Source organism: Sinocyclocheilus rhinocerous, unplaced genomic scaffold (assembly GCF_001515625.1).
Source record: "Sinocyclocheilus rhinocerous isolate Xijiao unplaced genomic scaffold, SAMN03320098_v1.1 scaffold21, whole genome shotgun sequence".
Classification (NCBI taxonomy): Eukaryota; Metazoa; Chordata; class Actinopteri; order Cypriniformes; family Cyprinidae; genus Sinocyclocheilus; species Sinocyclocheilus rhinocerous.
Window position 1 is genome coordinate 1,706,391 of NW_015641422.1, and position 23,444 is coordinate 1,729,834.

The 23,444-nt window shown below is 37.2% G+C and overlaps 1 protein-coding gene across 1 annotated transcript; it reads right to left on the bottom strand.

The window, feature by feature from the left end:
- Window positions 1-1,451: 1,451 nt before the first annotated feature.
- On the bottom strand, window positions 1,452-5,578 carry LOC107754809 (neurensin-1-like). Its single transcript, XM_016571397.1, has 3 exons — window positions 5,502-5,578; window positions 3,478-3,666; window positions 1,452-1,971 (listed from the first exon to the last, which is right to left on the bottom strand). The coding sequence occupies exons 2-3, from the start codon at window positions 3,655-3,657 to the stop codon at window positions 1,570-1,572; spliced, it is 582 nt and encodes a 193-aa protein (XP_016426883.1). The 5' UTR covers window positions 3,658-3,666; window positions 5,502-5,578; the 3' UTR covers window positions 1,452-1,569.
- Window positions 5,579-23,444: the final 17,866 nt, after the last annotated feature.

Consider the following 23,444-nt stretch of genomic DNA (forward strand, 5'->3'; position numbering starts at 1 on the left):
CTCACATCGAGCCCTCGCGAGAGAAAGAGGGAGGAAGCGGTTTAGTGGAACGGGGTCGGGATGAGTCATTGCTGCTTCCTGCATCTATTTACAGTCACTCAACCTGCCTACTGATAGACAATATGAAAAGAGACGGATGTGTTTTTACAAAAGATCATACCTTTCTGAGTGTGGTTTTCCTTCATTCACACCATCAATGAATGAAAAGGTGCCAATGAACATGATCTTTCAGAATACTACAACTACTACTAATAATAATACACAAAAAGTCAAGTGGATTGTATGCTGACATTAATTTATTGGGCTTGTTTAGAGAAGAGCGTTTATATACACTGACATAATGACACAGTCATGGTGTACAGTAAATCCCATTTAGTCTTTCACACAGCTGCCGCTCATGAACGAGTAAAGGGCAGAGATGCAGTAAGAAAACAAAACTGTTACCTGATATCTTAAGCATAAGAGCAGAATATCTGATAGAAAAGATAACAGGGATCCAGAAATAGAGACAGTGAGAGTAGGTTTGTGCATATTATTGTGACAGACTGGCATTTCTACAGTGTTTGCAAGGCAGCTCTGTATTGATATATTGCTCAAACATTCTGGAGAGGGTTTGCTCGAAACTAATAAGCTAAATTCGAAACCTTATCCTGAATTTAGTCAAACTGAACAATGTAACATCAGATTCCATTCAAACTTGTGTTTAGAACCTTCAGCATTCAGATTCCAACAGTGACGCCATTCTGAATTCCAATTGGTTTTGTATTTGCATATTTGCATCCTGAATTGTGATTGGTCTTTTCTTTCTTAAACCATCTTTACACTTTAAAAGATATATACTGGGCACAGAAGATGCTTTAAACATAATTATGTATTGATGACTTTTAATATATTATATTTTATATACATACGGCTACCGTTCAAATGTTTGGTAAGCTTTTTTGTGGTTGTTTTTATGCTCACAGATCTTGCATTTATTTAATCAAAAACACAGTAAAAATGGTTATACTGTGAAATATTACAATTTAAAATTCTAAATTTGTTTCTAAATTTAAAAAGTGTTCTATTTTAATATACTTTACAATGTAATTTATTCCTGTGATGCAAAGCTGAATTTTCAGCATCATTACTCCAGTCTTCAATGTCACATGATCCTTCAGAAATCATTCTAATATGCTGATTTGCTTCTCAAATTATCAATGCTGAAAACAGTTGTGCTGCTTCATATTTTTGAGAAAACCAAGATACATCGATGAATAGAAATTTAAGAGTGTAAAAAAAAAACCTTACTGACCCCAAACTATTCAGAACTTTCTTTTGCTGCCTTGCAACCACTTAGTGGATCTTCATTTGATCAATACTGTAACATACAAAAATACAAAAATTATTTTGATGATAATTATACAAGTGCTGGACAACAGATAGCACAGGTATTTGCCAATTTAATTCTCTTAGCACATAATTGTCAAACACAAATAAGACACTCCCCAATTTCTCATTGAAATAAACAAGGAGCTTTTGTTGACTGCTTCAACAGTACTCTTGAACAGGCATAGTCACACAGCTCTTTTACGAGCACTGCTGAACTTTATCATCCCTAGCGAGAGGAGATACTCCTCCATCACTAGAGACTGGGCTGGGAGGCTTCATTACAGGGTCTGCTGGGCTTCTTATTGCACTCGGGACTCTGGTTCCCCCCTTCCGTTCTCCTCTTGAGTCTTCCTGTTTTGTGGGAGTTGTGGAGAAGTTAGACATCAGGATTCCACCTGCCATCAGAACCCCACCCAGAGTGAGAAGCCCCGTCCCGACCAGCACACATATGTGAAGTGAGCGATTGTGACGCATGGCCTGCCGGTCCACGAACAGCAGTTCGCCCTCACCGAAAGCCTCAATGCGAGTGGGGATGGAATAGCCCACTGTCATGACCACCAGCCCCACTGACAGGAGCACGACTCCAACGGCAAGTGAGACCTAAGGGTCAACAAGTTTGATTTAGTTTATAATAACCCTGCTGAAAAGACTAGTCAACACTGAAAGGTGTTGCGGTTGCTTGATGTGATAAGGGTCATAAGGGTCAATAAGGTCAATTTTTTGAAATTGAGATTTATAGATCATCTGAAAGCTGAATAAATAAGCTTTCCATTGATGTATGATTTGTTAGGATAGGACAATTATTTGGCCGAGATACAACTATTTGAAAATCTGGAATCTGAGGGTGCAAAGAAATCAAAATATTGAGAAAATCACCTTTAAAGTTGTCCAAATGAAGTTCTTAGCAATGCATATTACTAATCAAAAAATAAGTTTTGATATATTTACAGTAGGAAATTAACAAAATATCTTCATGGAACATGATCTTTACTTAATATCCTAATGATTTTGGCATAAAAGAAAAATCGATCTTCTTGACCCATACAATGTATTGTTGGCAATTGCTACAAATATACCCGTGCTACTTATGACTGCTTTTGTGCTCCAAGGTCACATATTTTCAGTGGTATTCATTTTGATAACGAAATTGTTTCAAAAATGTACCAGGCTTCAAAGCAATATGACACCTTCCAAAGTAGAATCAATCGGATTTGGTTTTGGACTCAAGCAAACATGCAAATCATAAAACAACATATACAACATATATCACAGCTGCACAACACAACAAAACTTCATTCTTAAAAATAAAGTTTCTATATTGGCATTACTGGATCCATGAAGAACCTTTAACATCAGTGGAACCTTTACATGCCACAAAAAGTTCTTTATAGTAGAAAAAGGGTCTTCAGATCATTAAAATGTTCTTCACACTAAAAAAGAACTGTTCTTTTAAGAACTGTTCACTGAAAGGTTCTTTTGGGAACCAAAAATGGTTCTTCTATGGCATTGTTGATGAAAACCGCATTTTTGAACCTTTATTTTTCAAGACTGAAAAAGGGTTCTTTAGATTCTCAAAATGTTCTTCAGGCTAGGAAAAAAAAAAGTCTTTTAAGAACTGTTCACTGAAAGGTTCTTTTGGGAACCCAGAATGGTTCTTTTATGGCAAGGTTGTCCAAACCTGTTCCTGGAGGGCCACAGTTTTGCAGAGTTTAGCTCCAAACCTACTTAAACACACCTGAACCAACTAATCAAGATCTTCAGACTTACTAGAAATGTCTTGGCAAGTGTGTTGAAGCTAAACTCTACAGCAGGGGTGTCCAATCCTATTCCTGGGGGGCCACTGTCCAGCAAAGTTTAGCTCCAACCCCAATTGAACACACCTGAACTAGCTAATCAAGGTCTTACTAGGCATACCAGAAACATCCTGGCAGGTGTGCTGAGGCAAGTTGAAGTTAAACTCTGCAGGACACTGGCCCTCCAGGACCGAGTTTGGACATCCCTGCTCTACAGGATTTTGGCCCTACAAGAGCCACTGCTGTAAGGCATCGCTCCCAAAAGACCCTTTTGGAACCTTTATTTTTAAGAGCGTTTGGTCCTCTCTGATACCTTCCAGAAGCTAGAGCTCCACCGCAGCGGTGATCTCTGGCCCTGAAAGTCCTCCTGCTGCTCCCTCATTGAGGCTGTGCACTCCTCGTAGAAGTGATGTAAATAGGAGCGCACTCCGAAAACATGACAGCCGGAGTCGACGGCGTGACCGGACCCACAAGACTCAGAGCAAGAGGCCATCTCTCAGACCTGTGATTACAATCACATATCATTAAAAGACGTCCTAAAATATTGAAGAATTGAAGAATATTGAAGAACAGTTCTTAACCTTCTCAGCTTTAATAGTCCTAATTTGGAGTTATACAACAGTTTACTGCATTTCTCAACGTGACCCCAATTCATCTAAGCCTATTATTATTTTTTATCTATTTTTTCAGCCTTTTCACAGAGTCTTAGACCAAATATAGGCTACAATAGTGCATTTTTTTCACCACAGCCTTATGTTTTCTCTAGTCATGTAGCACCAATTTAATTTAATTTTATTGCACAGACAGCCAACTTTTATTAAAAATCCATCAATGGTGAATTACCCCTTTAACCTAACATACAGCTATCGCTTTGTTTATTATTTCTCACACAATTTTAATAATTGCAAGTTTTACTTCTTTCTTTTTTTTTGAATGTCAGCCGTATCCATGTCTACTATAGTTGATGTTTTCTTCAAAGTGAAAAACCACCCACTGATGAAACACACTCTCAGAGACACAAACACTGCCTGTCATCTACACTCTCAGGAGCATCATACTGTAAATAATTCAATTTATATACAATATAGTTTGCATCCAATATTTCCATAGATTTGCTCATAGTTATACCCAATGATACTATTTAACTGTACACTTAACTATAGCCTACACCCTTAGTTTTGGATTAAAATGCAGTTTAAACAAAGAGTTTATTTGCTCTATAATTAAGTTTAATCAAGCCCTTCATATTGGAGGCACTGCAAATGCTTCATTAGCTAAAACTGAATATCAGAATAATGAACACAGAGGCTTAAAAAGAGAGTAATGCAAATTAGTTCATAAATCATTTTGCAGATTAGTCGTTTATATGCAAGCCAGGGCGCGAGTTTTTGGTGGGGCACCGGCAAAGAAAAAAAAAACTTTAGGCTTTTATATAAACATATGCTTCAACAGCATTTTCACACGTTTCTGTAACTAAAAAAAGTGTATTACAAAAAATGATTGCTCAGAGCTCATATTTAGCGGTAAATAGTCACCCATAAATGTTGGACTGAGGAGGTAGCCATAGCAACAGCAGCAGACCGCAAGATCATTAGCAGACAATTGTATCAGCGAACATAAAACAGGTCATTATTTATTACTATAAAGTGGATTCATATCTCACAAAACCTTTAAAAGTCTAAGAAATTTACTAAAAGCCGACTCCCCTTGAAGCTCTTTACAGTAGCCCATATTTTGCACACTACTACGTGTGCATTCAGGGAATCAATATGCTTATCAGAAACACAACCATCTACAACCATCTACTAGTAAGTGTAGATGAGAATGACTCAACCCACTACTGCATGTTTATGACAATACATCTGCAGCAAAAATCAATCATCGACGCAACACTGCTTCCGTGAAATTCAAAACACTCAAGATATTTTTCTGATATATCTACACGATCAAACCCACTGTCTTATAAGCACACGTTTATGCAAATAGTGCTGTACGGAATCGTTACATTTACTGCGATTAAATCAAGCGAAGAGATGCTGAAATATCGGCGACAGCAATAAACATGTCAATAAACGCAAAGTCAATAAAGAGGATTTAACGAGTCTGCGTAATTATATAAATCACAATGGCAACAGAACATTAAAATGCCACAGGCAAAGGATATTGCAGATACGTCGCTATTAAAACTCATTTAAATGACATCCCTCATATTATATTCATTTTCATAGTCGGTTTATGATAAGGCGCTTGCCAAGCAAAACGATGCATCTGTGCAAATGTATCTTATTGTTTAAAAAAAAATAAAAAAAAAATAGGTCAAATAAATTAGGCTACTACCGAATGTTCAGTAATCGATCCTTGATGCTTGTTTTCGTGTCTTCATCAGCCAAAGTTTGCGTCTGCTGGAGTGCGCACAATGCGCATGCGCATCTAATCTCCACATCTTTTGCACTTGACACACTGTAGGCTATGTTCTCGTTCGTTTTATTTACAAATTGCGACATCTACGCAAAATAATTATAATAACTAAATCAAAACCAATGTACAAATACATAATGTAATGACCTTTTAGATGCATGTCTTCCAACCTGCACAACTAATCTAGCCTACTTGTTCTATCATACAAAAAACAAAAAACAAACAAACAAACAAACAAAAAAATAAAACAAAAGGAGTGTTGTCAGAACGCAACACATAACATAGCATATAGTGTCGTAACTGTTGGTAGCATTTAATTTGTAGGTTATAACAGGACGTGTCAATAACACATATTTAAGCCTAAAGTTGCGAATAATTAAGAAAATATAATTGGTTTTTGCTCCATGCCCTCGACTTGGAGAGCCATATATATAGAGAGAGATGTGATAAAAAAAAAATCCTCAAAGTTTTAAGTGCTCTCAGGGCATTTGTTAGCAATGTTGCAAAACCATAAGCCATGTTCAAGGTTGTGCATCTATTATGAGGCACTGAATGATGGAAATTACATTTTTGTAGAAATTCCACAAACTCTTCAAGTAGTTCTATGCCTGCTCATTACGACTAACCTTGGGATATGTTTTGTGGTTAGGAATGCTTAGAAAAGTGCATGTCCACACATGACAGGTTATGTTCATGTTAACACACACTCTCCCTTCTTCAGTCAATAAGTGTTATTTCCATGGTCACACAAGCAGTTACAAAGAGGCATTCAGTACTTTAAAAAGCTAACATTTTCCATGTAGATCAAAAATATTTCATTTCAAATGTGACAAAATGTCAGTAAAAGTATGAAAACAATGTCTTCGAACCAGTCACATACCATTTGCCATTTACCATTCACCAAGCATTGCTTCGCATTGTTTTGCTTGTTTGTCTTGTTGTACAAAGTACGTTGGGTTATAAATGAAACAGCTTTATGCAACATACTGGGAAAAGACAGAATCTTGTCAGATTTTCAATTGGAAAGATAATTAGAGCTGTCCATGGTGCTGAAGCTCCAGAATGACAGCTGTCTATTTATTTCCGCTAATGCATACGGTAAAGTAGATTTGAATATTGGCAATGCACACATATTCTAAGTTGTTACAGACGCATTGATGAAGAAAAACACGATGCAGTCGTTTTGCAGTCTTTCTTCACCAACTGTCTCATACCTTTTTTCCGTACACACAGGACGTGAATATTTAAAGTGCGGGGGCGAGCGGCAGTCCTAGAGCGCGCAGATAATGTGCTCATTATGTCGGTGAGGCGGCGAAGCATAAACGCTATCAATGGCAATGCCATCGTTTCCCTCTCACCCGTGATATACGATGCGCTTACACGGCTGGCGTCGTGTGGAGAAGCCAACGGAGTTCAAAAAGTCAAGAGACGCGTCTCCTGATGTAGCGGGACCCAGACAGTTCGCCCGCGTGCCAAAATGGAGATGTTACATCATCTTAATGGTCAAACAATGGGGCGTTGCGATGAATAATACATGTCATCTCAATCTAAGCCTAGCCTATTTCATGAGGGCTGAGGTAAACCCTGCGTTCGAATATGCAATAGTATGCAAAAGCAGTATGTCAAATGGATGTCAGAATACGAAGTGGCCATGATACAGTTAGTGAACAGTCCTGTGCGCAACCAGAGGGAATTTTGCTATTATATGAGGCAACTGAAGCTGAGAAACCATTGGATTTGAGAAGTAAAGAATAAAAAAATTAAAATGGTGGAGACAGCTCTTTTTAAGAGTAAGAAGTCAGGGGGTCTAGAGCACTGCAAACAATTTCATAGAATACATTTATTAGGGTTGTCAAAGTATCATAGTTCATCCAAAATGTTCTGAAAAATTACTCACCCACAGGCCATCCAAAATGTAGATGTGTTTGATTCTTCATTGGAACAGAGTTGGGGAAATTTTCCACTTGCTCACTCAATGGATCCTCTGCAGTGAATGGGTGCCGTCAGAAACAGCTGATAAAAACACACAAAAATCCACAAGTAATCCATGCCACTCCGGTCCATCAATTAGCATATTGTGAGGTGAAAAGCTGCATGTCTGTAGGTAACAAATCCATCATTAAGGTGTTGTAAACATGTCGCTTTTGGCAAAAATATGAGTCCATAATCCACAATGTTTCCTCCGCTAAAAAAAAGTCCATCCTCTGTTGTCCTCTTACATCAAAATCCACTGACATATTTATTTAGAATGGTTTTGGACTGTTTTTGCCTGTAAACAATGCTTGATCTGTGCATATTTCTCTCCTGATTCAGACAAGACATATTTTTTAATGGATAGTACAATATTATAGATATAGGACTCATATTTTAGCTGGAAGCAACTGTTTGAAGTTTAAAACTTCTTGATGGATTTGTTTATTACAGACATGCAGCTTTTTGCTCCACAAGACATTACGTGTTGACTTGAGTGGTGTGGATTACTTGTGTATTATTGTGATGTTTTAATAATCTGTTTGGACTGTCATTCTGACGGCACCCATTCACTGCAGAGGATCCATTAGTGAACAAGTGATGTAATTTCTAAATGGCTAAATCTTCGAATCTTTTCTGATAAAGTCATTTACATCTTGAATGGTCTGAGGGTGAATACATTTTCAGCAAATTTTAATTATTGGGTAAACTATTCCTTTTTTCAACACATTTGCACATTTGACTTTATTACAGCTTCATTCTGCTTTCTAAAGTCTGGTTGGAAACCAAGAGATTAATTGTGATTTTTATTATAATTAATAGTAAAGTGAAATAGTGGAATAGGAATAGTTTGCATTTGTGTCTTATATCTTGTATGTCTAGTTTCCCCTCACCGCTGTGGCCTTTCTCTTGCTCACTGTGGCACTAAACTGCTTTAGAACGGTATTTATTATGTAAATCATATGCAAATAAATTTAAATTTAATTGAATTTTTTCCTCTTCTGGGTTACTTCTAACATTACTGTAATAGTAGACTGAAAAAATACACTGTTAACTTAATACAAAGTAATAGTTTAATCTTAGATCTTAGTGCTGCGTTCGACACTATAGATCATGACATACTCATAGATCGATTAATCATTTCTTCAGGCTTTTATATATTGACAATAAAAAAGCTAATTACTTTATTCTGGAAACATTGTCTTTTTAATACCACTCTTTATAGTGTACATATAAATATATCTCCCTTTATAAGTTAGGAAGGGGGTCCCTCACAAAGGAATCATCATATCATAATATGATCATAGGCAACAAATAAGGTCATTTTTGAGGTTAAATTGCACTAACAACACCCAAATGAATTATTTTTGTGGTTATTGCCAGTTTGTTAGTAGGTCAAAAACATTTGGGTCAAAGGTCAATGCCAGCATGCCAGATGAATATCTGTATACCTACAGAATGTTCTTCATCAGCAGTCAAAAAGCTCAGCAGATATTCCACACTTTATTATCTCTGTCATCTGTTTGAGTGTCTGCTTTGTGTAATTCAAACTATGGAAGGTTTGCAGTTTTTTACCATCATAAATAAACACGCAAGAACAGTATGATTCAAGCTTATTGCCAAGATAATGTTGTTTCCTTTCAGTCTTGAGAGTTTATATTCACCAATCCTTCACCTTCCTGTCATCGCTGCTTACATAAGGAAATTGTTTTCTCTCTTTTTCTGTCCCTTTTCCAGACACAGTGGCCTACATTTCACACACGGAGGCTTGCGTCTGGGAGATGCTGCTTGCACAACTTGGGAGGAGATGTGTTGAGTTAAAATCTCAAATCCCCTGAACGCTAGATGGCGCTATCATCCCAGACAGCTCATGACAGAGCAGCTCTCGGCTTTGTTTTGTCCACGAGACACACACCTAGTCATCTAGAAGTGCCAAGTGGTGCAGCGTTACATTTTGCAGACACATTTCCTCAGGAATGTACACTTTGCGAACAAATGTTCTTTGTTATAAATTTTTTTGTTACTATATCACAAACGTTCCTTTTACTATTTCAACTCCTAAAAACAATCTCCTTAGACATCATGATTTGATTTTAACAGTCAAATGCTTGCAGCGCCACATTAACAGTCCAGAGGAGCAAAACCCATCACCAATAAAGGGCACATTTATAGGTTTCAATCCACAGAGGTAAACATGTCATACATGCCTATGAATCCAGTGTTGGCACGGTGTACGGCTCGCATCCTCTGTTCAGCCCTACCCGCACCCCCTGCCATCTGTCCCAGTGTCCTACACACGCAGCTCTGCACACAGCCCCAGGGCAGGAGCGGGGGGAGCGGCGGCACAGCAGACCTGACATCTGCTGCTTCCGTGGGCTGCACGGATGCGGAGGCCCCCTGGGTCCCGGGGAACAGCGGCAGAGGCCGAGCAGCCACCGCATCCTGCAGGGTCCTATTGTCTCTCTTCCACATCGTGGTGGCGTCTGAGAGCATGACCCGTGTCAGCGATCGCCGCTCACGCTCCTCTGGGTGAAGGGTGGAAGGCGTTTTGTGCCATTTGCCTCGGTCGTTAGGCTGTAAGGTCAATTTGACCTGAATTAATATTAAAAGTTTATGGAATGTGAAGCGTGACAGTTGGCATACAGATGCATTGTGCGTGTAGAGGTTTAAAAGACACTTTCAGTATTGATTTGACTGCACTGACTGACAAAACTTGAACTGAACTGAGTAATGACACAATTTTTGGTAGCACTTGGACCAATTCTCACTATTAACTAGTTGCTTATTAGCATGCCTATTAATAACATATTGGCTGTTTATTAGTACTTATAAAGCACATATTCTGCATGACCATATTCTACATCCCTAATCCTACCCAATTCCTAAACTTAACAGCTACCTTACTAACTATAAATAAGCTGCAAATTAGTAGTTTATTGAGGCAAAAGACGTAATGGTTTGTTAATAGCGAGAATTGGACCTTAAAATAAAGTGTGGTTGAATCGAAGTTCCATAATTGATTCATCAAACTAAATTACAATTAAGGTATTCAATCATTCAACACAATTGATCTGAACAATTATACTGTTGCTTTCTGTACAGCCGCTATTCAGTGTTTCATAACTAATGAATTTGCAACATCGACACTGCTATTAAACTGAATTGAATCAATATTGACTTGAGCTGGATATATATACTGTTGGCTTCTGTAGAGCTTCTTATAGCTGAATTGAATTTGATTCATAATTGATTATTTTACACATTTACTGAACTGAACTGAACCAACACTGACCTAGCTGGAGCTAAATAATGATTCTATCGCTTTCTATAGAGCTGCTTTTCATATTCATTTCATAATTGATGAATTTTGCAACATTGACACTGCTAATAAACCAAACTGAATCAATATTTAAGTGACTTGAGATGAATAATGACACTATTGCCTTCTGTAGAGCTGCTTGACAGCAGATTCGAATTTGTATGATATTTGAAGCTTGCATCGACTCTGCTACTTTCTTATTATTGTGAAGTTGCTTTGAAACAATCTGTATGTATAAAGCGCTATTTAAATATTTATTTATTTTCAGTTTTTTTTTTTTTTTGCTACGTTCTACCAAAAACTTATGGTAGCACTTAATTTTACAGTCCTGTCCTACATGTACATACTATGTGTACTGTACTTATTATAGCTATTACAATAACTGGGTAATGACTAGGTACTAACTATGAACCTACCCCAAAAAAACCTTATCTTAACTCACATAGTTACCTTATACTACCAAGTACTTTCTTAGGTAAGTACACTGTAAGTACACGTACTGTAAAATAAAGTGTAACCAAAGTGGTTTATTTTTGTACCTTGAACTGGTTTTAGTCCCATTAAAAAAGTCCTCCAACTCCCCCAAGGACCAAATGACCATGTTATCACAGCATAAGTGCACCAAATTAAAAATGGGAATTTTAATGTCCTCAAAACTCATAAGATATGTAAACTCAAACCACTTTATTTTCCCTAGCTATTTAAATAAAATATTATTTATAGTGTACTAATATGTGTGCATTGGAGGCTATAAATGTATTAAAGTAATTTCTTGCTGCTGCATCAAAAGCAGGTTTAATTGCATAAAGATGCTGAATTAATTAATTACTTCAAATGTATAATATTCATTTTGTAAGACTGTTAAAAAAGCTGCATTCATTTTGAGAGTTTAGTAATGTAGTCTTTAAACGTAGTCTAATGCAATGTTAACAACAAAGTCTACACATAAATAATGATAAAGCAGTCATATGTTTTGTCCTGATGGTGTGACTTTAAATGCAGACCTTGAGCCAAAAACTCATCACCAAACACCAATGACCGAACACCAATGTCATTTTCGACACTTCTGTTGAAACAGACAACTGTTGCAACAGATATGGAAATACAATTTTTAAATACATTAATTATATTTCCATTGTTGTTGCCACAGTTTTGGAAGTGCCTTTTTCTGTTCTAAAGAAGGGGTGTCCCAATACTTTTGTCCATATAGTGTATACAAGTCATTGGTGTTTGGTGATGCGTTTTTTGACTCAAGGTCTGCATTTAAAGTCACACCAGAGGTGTTCAGCTGGGATTAGGACCTTGCTTTCTGCAGACCAAAGTTCTTCCACACTGACTGAATCAATCTTTTTTTTTTTTTTTACCTTTATTTATACACAGAGGCATTGTCATGTTAGAATACAAAAGGGTCCTGTCCAAACTGTTGCTATAAAATTAGAAGCACACAATTCCCTAGAATATCATTATATGCTTAAACATTAAGGTTTGTACTCACGGAAATTACAAAAGTAGTCAAACCTGTTCATTAGAAGGGGGCGTCCCAATACTTTTGGCAATATAGTGTATAAGCGACAAGCCCAACATCAGTGAACTTTGATAATATCACTGGCTGCATCATATGGGTTCCTGATTTTTTTCATTATGCCTAAGAATGTCTTGCGGGAATTGCTATTCTTTTGTGGTATGTACAAGAAGTGCTTAAAAAGATGCAGCATTGTGAAAGAATACCCGTTTGTGATGAGCCTACCTATGAATAATGAATATTAGACATACTTTGATACTCTAACACTGTAAAAGGAAAAGAATCAAACTCTCAAGGTCTTGTTTTATTCCTCGACACTGTGCTGGAAGCCAGGGCATCACTCTCTCTCTTTCCTTTCCTCCCTGTGTCTCCCTTTTTCATTTTCCTCCCTGAGAAGCAGGGAGCACGGCATAGCATCCTCTTTTATCTCAGGAGCAATCAATAATATATGGGACTCCCGGGCTTTCTATGGAGAGGAGCTCCAGCGTTGCTGCCGCCCTGCCGTACCACTCGGCACTGACAGCCCCGCTCAGCACCCCGTCTGCCAGCCCTCTCTCTCTCTCCCTCCTTGTGTCTACCTTTTTCATTTGCCTCCCTGAGAAGCAGGGTGCATGGCATAGCATCCTCTTTTATCTCAGGAGCAATCAATAATGTATGGGACTCCCGGGCTCTCTATGGAGAGGAGCTCCAGTGTTGCTGCCGCTCTGCCGTACCACTCGGCACTGACAGCTCCGCTCAGCACCCCGTCTGCCAGCCCCGGCCCGGGCCTCCAATTAAACACAGTACTTAGAGAATCCGGCAGCTCGTGTACAAGCGGAGCGTGCCTTGGAGAAGCCCCCAACCTCTGGAGACCCCCTAACCTACTTGCCCACACCGTATTGATCTTCATGCAGATGTAAAAGACTATTGAGGTCATCATTCATTTTTTATCATTCCCAAGAAAAATGTCAAAACGTGTGGCAAAAAAACAACTTTGTGTCAGACGTAATGGGCTCGGCTGCAACAGTGTGGGATGCTGGGATGCCAAGGCCTTGTGTCAAACCGGATGAAAAAACGTTGAACGCAGCCAAATCCAGCTCGGTTCTTGACCCTGTAAAATCTACATTAAGGGTTACGACCGTCTGACTTATAACAAAGATGCATTCACCATGAGGTGAACGTTGGCCATTCTGCAGATCTGGTATTGATGAGTGCGCTCGAGCAGATGTGGACTTCGACGGCTCTCTGTTGAGGCCCGGGCTCTGTTGTGGTCTCCGCTGAGAGCCGGTAATGACAAACACTAACGCTGCCCAATGCATCAGCCTGTAATAAAACATTCAGAGGGTCCCACTGCGCTGCAGGCCCACTGACCAGGGCTAATCGAAAGTGCTTATTCAAGGCACTTTCACACCGATAAATATTTAAATGCACTTAAACTTCTACCTGATGTGGTCTACATACCCAACACACTGCTAAAATCATTTTTAATCAGTATTTTTTCCCAGAATAAAAATATGTAAACACCCCTACAACAATTTAAATTGACTTGCAAAATATATTGAGCCAAATAATTTTTTTCTTTTTTTTTTGCAGCATGTATGAAGGAAAAAAGCAGTGTAGATTAGAAAGTGGAAAGATAAATTCAAGACATATTCTCAAAAAATAAGTATGCAAATAAACTAAACAAAAATGAAAACAAACAAACAAACAAAAAACAGACAAAAAAAAAAAAAAAGAGTTGTCAAAAAATATATATACAAAAAAATCTCATGAGAATAAAGTAATGTTTAAAACAAAATCTCATGATAGGCCTTAAATAAATAAACAAATAAAGATTATAATATCATAAAGATTTTACTTTAAATTACACAAACAAGTATAGTGTACTTACTAAATGTATAAATAAAATAAATGTACTTACTATAGGGTTATGGTTAGGGTTTGGTATAAGGTTAGTTTAGCTTGTAATTATACACTTTACTGTTATTACTATAGTAAGTACATACATAACTTAAAATGTTACTGATGTTACTTTTCTTATGATTTTATTTTCATAATATTATGACATTTGTCTCATAAAAGTCACTCATAATTTTGACTTTATTCACAAAATATTACTTTAATTACCAATAATATTATGATTTAACTTAATTATCATTTGACTTAATTCTCTTTTAATTTTGTAATATTACGAGTTTTATCCTTTTTTTCTTCATTTTCTTTATTTAGGAGTTTTATTTTTTAAACTTTATTTGCATAATTTTGAAATAAATAAAAAACAAGATTATAATATAAAGAGATTATAAAAAAATAGTGACATTAAGCATTTTATAGAAGAATATCCCCTTTTTATGAGACAGTTACACTTTATTTTAAGGGGATATTGTTACATTGTATTTACACAAATAAGTACTGAGTAATAGTGTACTTGCCAATTGTGTATGTGTGTGTGTGTGTGTGTGTATATATATATATATATATATATATATATATATATATATATGCAGTTAAATGTAGTTACTATAGGGTTAGGGTTTGGTATAAGGTTAGTTTAGCTTGTAATTATACACAATTTACTGTTATTACTATAGTAAATACATGTAACTTGTTACTAAAAATGTTACTTTTCTAATGCCTTTATTTTCATGTCTCATAAAAGTCACTTTATTCTCATAATTTTGACTTTATTCACAAAATATTACTTGAATTACAAATAATATTATGATTCAACTTCATTATGATTTAACTTAATTATCTACTACTTTAATTTCATAATATTAGAAGTTTTATCTCAAAATGCAACAAATTTATTTGCGTAATTTTTATTTATTTTTTTTGCAAAAGATCACTAATCTTGTAATATTATAACTTTTATATTCTAAACTTTATGACTTAATTCTCATAAAAGGCCTAGTATATGATTATTTTAAAAACATTATGCCTTTATTCCCTTAAATCATCATTTTTTTTTTTTTTTTTTTACATGGCACTAAAACACTGTCATACTTATGCAGTCTTGCTTTTCAAGTGAACTTATTTGGTAAGAGTGTTTAGAAATGTTAAGATCAGATTTTGTTATGCAGTGTTCATGGTTATAGGGCTGCTGCTCCAAGGGTTAACATGCCTCACAAAGACCTTTAGTGGAAAGAATATCTTTCACACTCCCCATGATTCTTCAGGGATGTCTTACCTACATGTCTCTGACACTGACCCTCCCTGTGATGACCACGTCCTCCTCATCTGGAGGATACACTACATCTCAGTGTTGGCAGAATGATGACAGCGTGTCTAATCTAACCCAGCGTGGATGCGAGCAAGACGGGCCTTATCCAGCACACAGGCCTTGAGTTTCCAGCCTCTGTGGGAACGATGTGATAAAGTGGCATGATATTCCCTCCAGGAGACGCCACCAGTGGAAAAAAAAGAGTACCGAGGTCTGCGTCAACATTGGCCATTAGCGTCCCACAAATCAGCTGGGTTAACGGGGGGAAAAAGCTTTCAGAATCTCCCCTCTGGAGGAGCGAGAGAGAAAGGGCCCCGATAGTACTGCACAGCTAGCCATTCATAGACCCCTAATTTATGGGCGACCCCAGAACAAGGCATCTTTGTGCGGAGGCCTTCACTGTACCGAACGCAGCCGCATAAATTATGCTTTTATTGGGCACCTTGCCCGTTCCTCTCCATAACCTCAGCTAAACTTTTTCCATTTTTGGAGAGCATGTAACACTCTGACTTTCTCCTCCTCACTGCAAAAAATGATATGATCAATAAGTCATGGCAACATACGTTTTTCCATAAGTTTAACTTCATCAAATAATTTCAATTCAATTTCAAATTCATTTTATGAAGGTTATATGAGATTCAACTTGATTTTTTTTAAAGTTTAATGTAACTAAAAAAGGTTAAGCGAGTTGAAAGTTAGTTGAAATAACTTGCACAGCCAATTTCATTATGATAAAATCGTAATATTATGAGATTATAATACTTTATTTTTCGTATGCACATTAAGCATTTTTATGTTTTAGAAGAATTACACCTTTGATGTTACTTTTCTCATTTTATTGTCATAATATTACGACTTTAGTCTCTTTATCCTTGTAAAAAAAATTATATGATCAGTAAGTCAACACGTTTTTCCATTACTTTACACATCAAAATAATTTTTATCAATTTTAAATTAATTGTTGAAATGATATGAAATTCAATTAAATGTTTAAAGTTTAATATAACTGAAAAAAGAGTTGAAAGTTAAAGTTGAAATGACTTGTTCATCCAATTTGATTATACTTAAAATAACATAGTATTGTGAGACTGTTTTAGTAGGCATTTTCAGGTTTTAGAAAAATGTCCCTTTTGATATTACTCATGATTTTTTTTCATAATATTACGTCTTTAGTCTCATAAAGATTTTATTCTTGTAAGAAATGGTATGATCAATAAGTCATGACATGACAACATATGTTTTTCCATTACTTTAACACATCCAAATAATTTAACTAATTTCAAATCATTTTTTTAAGTTATATGAGATTTAAATAGATTTTTTAAGTTTAATGTAACTGAAAAAAGTTGAAAGTTGAAGAAAAAAAGAAACTTGAAAGTTGGAGTTGAAATGACTTGTACAGAAAATTGGAATACATAAAATCATATTATGACATTATAATAATTATTATAATACATTTGTTTGCTGTTTAACCTTTCAAAATAATTTGACCAATTTTAAATTCGACCTGATTTTTTTTTTTAGGTCAGTCTAATATAACTAAAAAAGTTTGAGTTGAAATGACTTGTACAGGCAAACTGATATAAAAATCATAATATTATGACATTATATAATTATAAATTAATATAATATAAAATTAATATACACTTGTTATAATAAATTTGTTTAATGTGAAACTCATCAAAATAATTTTACCAATTTCAGTTTTTAAGTTATACGAGATTCAACCTGATTTTTTATATTTCGTTTAATATAAACGAAAAAAGTTGAAAGGTTGAAAGTTGGAGTTGAAATGACTTGTAAAGTCAGTTTTTAGGTTCAAGTAGATGGACTATTTTTTCAGTTCTTGGCCTTTCCTCAAGTGTCTTTCTTGGTAAGTCATCAGTGGAAATGAAACATCATGAGCTACATGTTCATGTACATAACTGCCATGGTGACTCATTAAATGTTGGAGTTCCACATATTGGCTTCTTTTTATATCAATCCATATTTCCTACTGAAAGATGGTCTGTTGAGTTAATTATCTTGCTCCGTTTCCATACATAGAGGCTGAAATGTAGTGATAAGAAGCAGAGTTCTGTGCTTCTGTAATGAGCTTTACTATGAGTAATGGATGTAGGCTACTGCTCTGGGTAATGTCAATGACAAGACTCCAGCACTCTCTTAATTACCTGCACATCCATGCCTGCCGTAACGTGGGCCCATCTCCCCACTGAGTTGAAGGATCTGTCAGCCCTCATAAAGGATCCTGACAAACTGGGGTGCGAATCGGCCCCTGTGTGGATGATTCTGCTGGTCATCACCGTTAGCTTGACCTTTTTGCTCAGCTAACGCCATCCCTGAGCTGTGCGATTTTCAGAAACTTCTCATAACGTGGAGAGAACAAAAAAATGTGACGCATCAATTAAACATTACATGAAATACAGAGGAGGCATCACTCACGGCGGTGTGAATCCACTGCACTTCCTGCACCTGTCTGCATGTAATGAGGAGGCTTAGGGTCTTAATGAAATTTAGCATTGCTCTCGCTGGAATTAAAACAGCTGCTGCAATCTGCAGAGATGGAGGTGGGCTGACAACACCTCCATTGGTGCTAATTAGACCAGCCAAGGAGAGGAAACTCACAGAGCATATATTAGGAAGGACCATTTTGCCCAGAAACGTTCAATATTTCCATACTGGCAGTGCAAAACAATTAGCGACATTCAGCATGAAATGTAACATAAGGCGGGAAAAGTTTGGTGAAGAATTTCTTCTCGTTTAGTTGGAGCTCCTGAAGCTGCTTGTTAATGCAGAGCGAGGATTATGCATCCTTTTATTAATACAAATGATGCTTGGATTTGAAAGTGGCAGACTGTCAAAGCATTTTCCTGCCGTGCGCAATATGTGGAACATGTCTGGGCAAAGTTCCCGCTCCTTTCTTCCCTGTTTCTCCCATTATCACTATTGTTTCCTAACGGACAAAAGAAGAAAAATGGTAGAGAGAGGGAAAGAGAGGGAGAAAGACGCAGAGTGTTTTGATCTCAGTGTCTTTCAGAATAGAAAGATTCAAGCTGAGCGCTGGCACACAGAGACGCTCACCTCACAGGACATATACAGTGACTGCAGTGTTTAGAAGTTTTACTTTCGGTCCTTTGTGGTGTTGGTGTAGTTTTGCCAAGAGAATAAAACATGAATAGCTTTTTTTGCTTTTACAAATGTTATACATGTACATTGAAGTCCCCCCACCCCCAGCTTGTCCCATGTGTAAGGCTGCATCAAACACAATCATTGACAGACACACAAAGTGAATAAATATAATGCAAAAGTTTGTGTTCAGTAAGATTTTGTATTGTTTTGAACACTATTATTCCCACCAAGGCTGCATTCATTTTATTAAAAAAATCAATATTGTCAAATATTACAATTTAAAATAACTGTTTTCTATTTTAATATATATAATAAAAGTAATTAAATGTACTTTTGGTCATATGATCCTTAAGAAGTCATTCTAATATGCTGATTTGCTGCTCAACAAACTATTATTATTATTAACAATGTTGAAAACAGTTGATTTCTTTCAAATAAATTCTTACGGACCCCTAACATTTGAATGGTAGTGTATGCACAGTATGTGTTTGTATGTATGTTTTATCTTATTCAAAATATTTCTTGACCTATATTTTGAAACTTGTACTTCTTTAAAGGCAAACACTGTATTCTGGGCTGTCTACCAACAAAATTGCAAGCAACATGCGGAGGAATATTTTTACATTTTTAAGCGTCTGTTGATTTGTGGTATACACATGGTTCCCTGTGATCACCATATCAGAGGGAGATCTGACTAACAACACTAAGATCACTGATAGTAAGAAGAAAATCCTACAACATGTAAAAAAAAGTTGCCTGTGCAAGTAAGAAGTATATATTTGCTGGAACAAATTTTTTATTATTATTATTTTTGTTTTTATGTACTTACAGACATGCCCAAGAAGGCATTTCAATATGAGCATGACAATAACAAATATAAATCATTATTGTAAGTGACTTAGGTTTGGGCAAGATTTATTTATTTATTTATCCAGCAAAAAAGGAAATGAAAATGTTTAGTAGTATAGCTTTAATAAAACAGTTCACTGTGGATGAAAATGTTTGGGGGAAGTCGTGGCCTAATGGTTAGAGAGTCGGACTCGTAACCCAAAGGTTGCGGGTTCGAGTCTCGTACCGGCAGGGATTGTAGGTGGGGGGAGTGAATGTCTCTTCCACCTTCCATACCACGACTGAGGTGCCCTTGAGCAAGGCACCGAACCCCCAACTGCTTCCCGGGCGCCGCAGCAAAAAATGGCTGCCCACTGCTCCGGGTGTGTGTTCACGGTGTGTGTGTGTGTTCACTGCTGTGTGTGTGCACTTTGGATGGGATAAATGCAGAGCACTAATTCCGAGTATGGGTCACCATACTTGGCCACATGTCACGTCACTTTTCACTTTCATGATTTGAGGTTAAGCTCTATAGCTGAAACTATAGCTGCTTTACGATAGCTTTGTAACTGTACCTCCATGTTTTTCATGACATCGACACCAAACACCATTGGTTCTTTAGTGTCATGTGACTAGTCATGACGTGATTTGTTTGAAAAATTTGAGATTTTGAACTCTTTTGGAGCTTTGATGACCATCCACAGTCCTTGTATGGAACGCAGAAGCTTGAAAATCCTTCCTAATATCTCCTTTTGGAAAAGCAAAATCACCTTTGAAATGGCATGAAGGTAAGTAAACAACAGCAGAATCTTCTTTCTGCTTGAACTACCCCTTGAATGTGTTATGTAGGAATTCATAAAACATGACGTGCATTTCCACCCAACATCATCTTGGTGTTAAACTAATAAAAACTAACAGTGATCCAAACATCTCCTGCAAATGTGAGCCATTCCCGTGTCTGATTGTCTTATTTATACGAGATTAATATTAATGCTTGACTGCTCCATCACAACAATGTCTAAGGCAGAAATTCACTTAGAATAATAAAATCCAGGGGTAACTGGTTACAAACTTGGCAGCATGTGCTGGCTTATGTCTACTCCCTGTGCTGAGGTGGCAGTGATTCAGATGTAATGGGTCCTGTGTTTATTTAAATGGTTTTTCCATCACGGGCTGTAAAGTGAAGGAGCAGGACACTGCTGCAGTAAACAGGCTTGCGACTGCACTGATTTATAGCCCATTAGGAGCAGAGAGGCACTTTACTGCTCTAAGCTAATCTGAGCTCCACTGGCACTTCTGCTCAGTGTGCAAAAGCGTGTGTGTGTGCGCGCACATGTGCATATACATGTGTAAACGCTCAAACAGTTAACATTACACCAGACTGAGTTAATGGCTTTGCCATGTTCGCTTGTCACATGTAAGCGCTCGCATTGAGGCCAAGAGGTTATTGTCCTAAACCTCCTTGAGCAAACAAATATGCCAACTCAAGCACGGCAACTGAGTGCCGAGGTGACAGGCCATCCAGCAGAAAGGGTATCACATCCCATTAGCTTTTTAAAGGTAATTTTATTAGTCCAAACAATGTCATTCTATTCTAGTTTATCACTTTTCCCAGCAGAAATAAAACTTGGGGTCATCTGAGGCAGCTTCTGAGAAAAACACCTTGGGAACGCCTTCCCTCCTAACTGTGAGGTGGCCAGTGGCCACAACCCTTTACATTAGCCCTTGGTTTCTCAGTGACCGCTTGACATCACTCTAATTACATCCACACACATGCTACGCAAACAAAAGTCACCCATCAAACCCTCCCACCGCACATCTGAACCACCACTGTCATTTCAAAGGTTTTTAAACCAGTGATGGTCCATTTCTCCATACATAAGCTCTGCTTTTAAGCTGTTTAAGGGGCGTTGGTAAGCCTTGGGGAGCGTGGTCAAGCCTCCCACAGTGGCCCCTCCACCACCTCCTCTCCCTTGGGGGGGCGATTAACATTTCCATTTAGAAAACACATCCATCCAGATAACCTTTTCATACAGGATCAACATGATTGTAAAGTGGCCATAAGTCATACTACTTATCATAGGTTTAAAAGAGCAGCATTGTCATCATAGAGGCCTATCATAATCGCTCTGGACTAAATAATTCATCATGGTTCATGCTGGGGTTAAGTTGAAATCTCCCAGAGGGTAAGAGGTTCCACGGCTCACGTAATGTGTGCATTGTGTACATGACATAAACATCTATTCATACATTAAAGTGCTTCGCCAGTGGTTATGCTTTTTACCTGGGTATGTGATATGGCTATATGTTTTGATACCCAGGCTGTGGACAGTGCCCTTGAAAGGACCAATCAAATAATTGGTCTAATAACAGTATGCTTATATTTCAGTCATGACAACACTGAGAATAGTTTTAGCATAATAGGTTGCAATGTTAATGTATTTGGTCTGGCAAACCAGATCTGCAGAGCAAGTATGGATGTGCTACTGCCAATACATACACAGGCATGCTTCAGTGAGCATGTAATATATGCTACTGCTGCATGAATCGTCATACATAAATCCCACAGCAGATCTAGACAGGTGGTGCTGGGGGAGGTGGAGGGTTTCAGAGGAACTCTGATAGCGCTGCAGTATCAGCTTAAAGCAAACCATACTATTTAAACGTTGAGCAAGCCATCTCACTGGCTGCAGCAAAGGCCAATCAGATTTCCCTATGCAGCAAATGATGTGATTACTAACAGATTGCATGTAAAGGCCTATCGGCCTGTGCAATCTAGAGTTTCATGACTGACCTAGATATTTAAGCAGTATCCCACATGCAAAAGTGTTGTTTTGAATATCAGATCGACTGAGGCTGCAGGTAATCAGAGCCCTGCTGATATTCAGACTGACAACATGATTGTGAGTGTGATATTGCTTTTATGAAACAGTTTAATGAAGTTAATAACTTAAATTTTAGGCTACGTTCAAATGCATTTACTTACAGGTGTGAGTCCTGAAATGTCTTGTTCACACAGCAGCTTATGATAGCTGCTCGAGACCTTTCTGTATTAATAAGTAATATATGTAAAGCCTGTATTCTGTTCATGACTATCACCTGCAGTGAAAGTGGTTACACTTTCAGTATGTGTGCTTACCTGTACTTACAGTGTACGTACCTAAGAAAGTGCTGAAAATATAAGGTAACTACATGGGTTAGGGTTTAGGGGTAGGTTCAGGGTTCGTACCTAGTTATTACCCAGTTATACTTTTATAAGTACATAGTATGTACATGTGTAACAGGACTGTAAAATAAAGTGTTACAGTGAAAATGACAAGTATTATTAAGGATGGCAATGTTAATCACTGTAAGTCTAATCACATTTGAAATGACAAAAGTTCAGTTAAGGTCCAAGTTTATCCATCCATTATTCACCAACATCTGTGAAGAATGTAGGCTGTCAAACATACCCAACTGTTAGCCAATCATATCAGTGGGCATTTACTTCTGAGTCTACAATCCGCCACACAGTGCTCCGATGACGGGGCTCAAAACAGGAGAGAAAATAGCCTATTACTTCTAAATTATCATGTTTTTTTATGTAAAAATCTTGGAAATATTATGTGGACCACAGAGAACAGTACAAAATAATTTTAAAAAGGCAGTTCATGACCCCTTTAACTATTTGAGTCGTGCAGGTAAAATGAGTCGGAATGTGAAAAGTGAAAAATGTCAATTTTGGTCGAATTTGAGGTTTTCACAAAAATGAGTTCATTAAACACTCGTCTAGCGATCCCAAGGCTTCAAATAGTAATTAATTAAACATCAAAAATTATCTTTATTTGTATGTTTTCTGAGAGGTGGTCCGATTTCACATGCTCACAATTTTTATGATACTGTATAAGCACC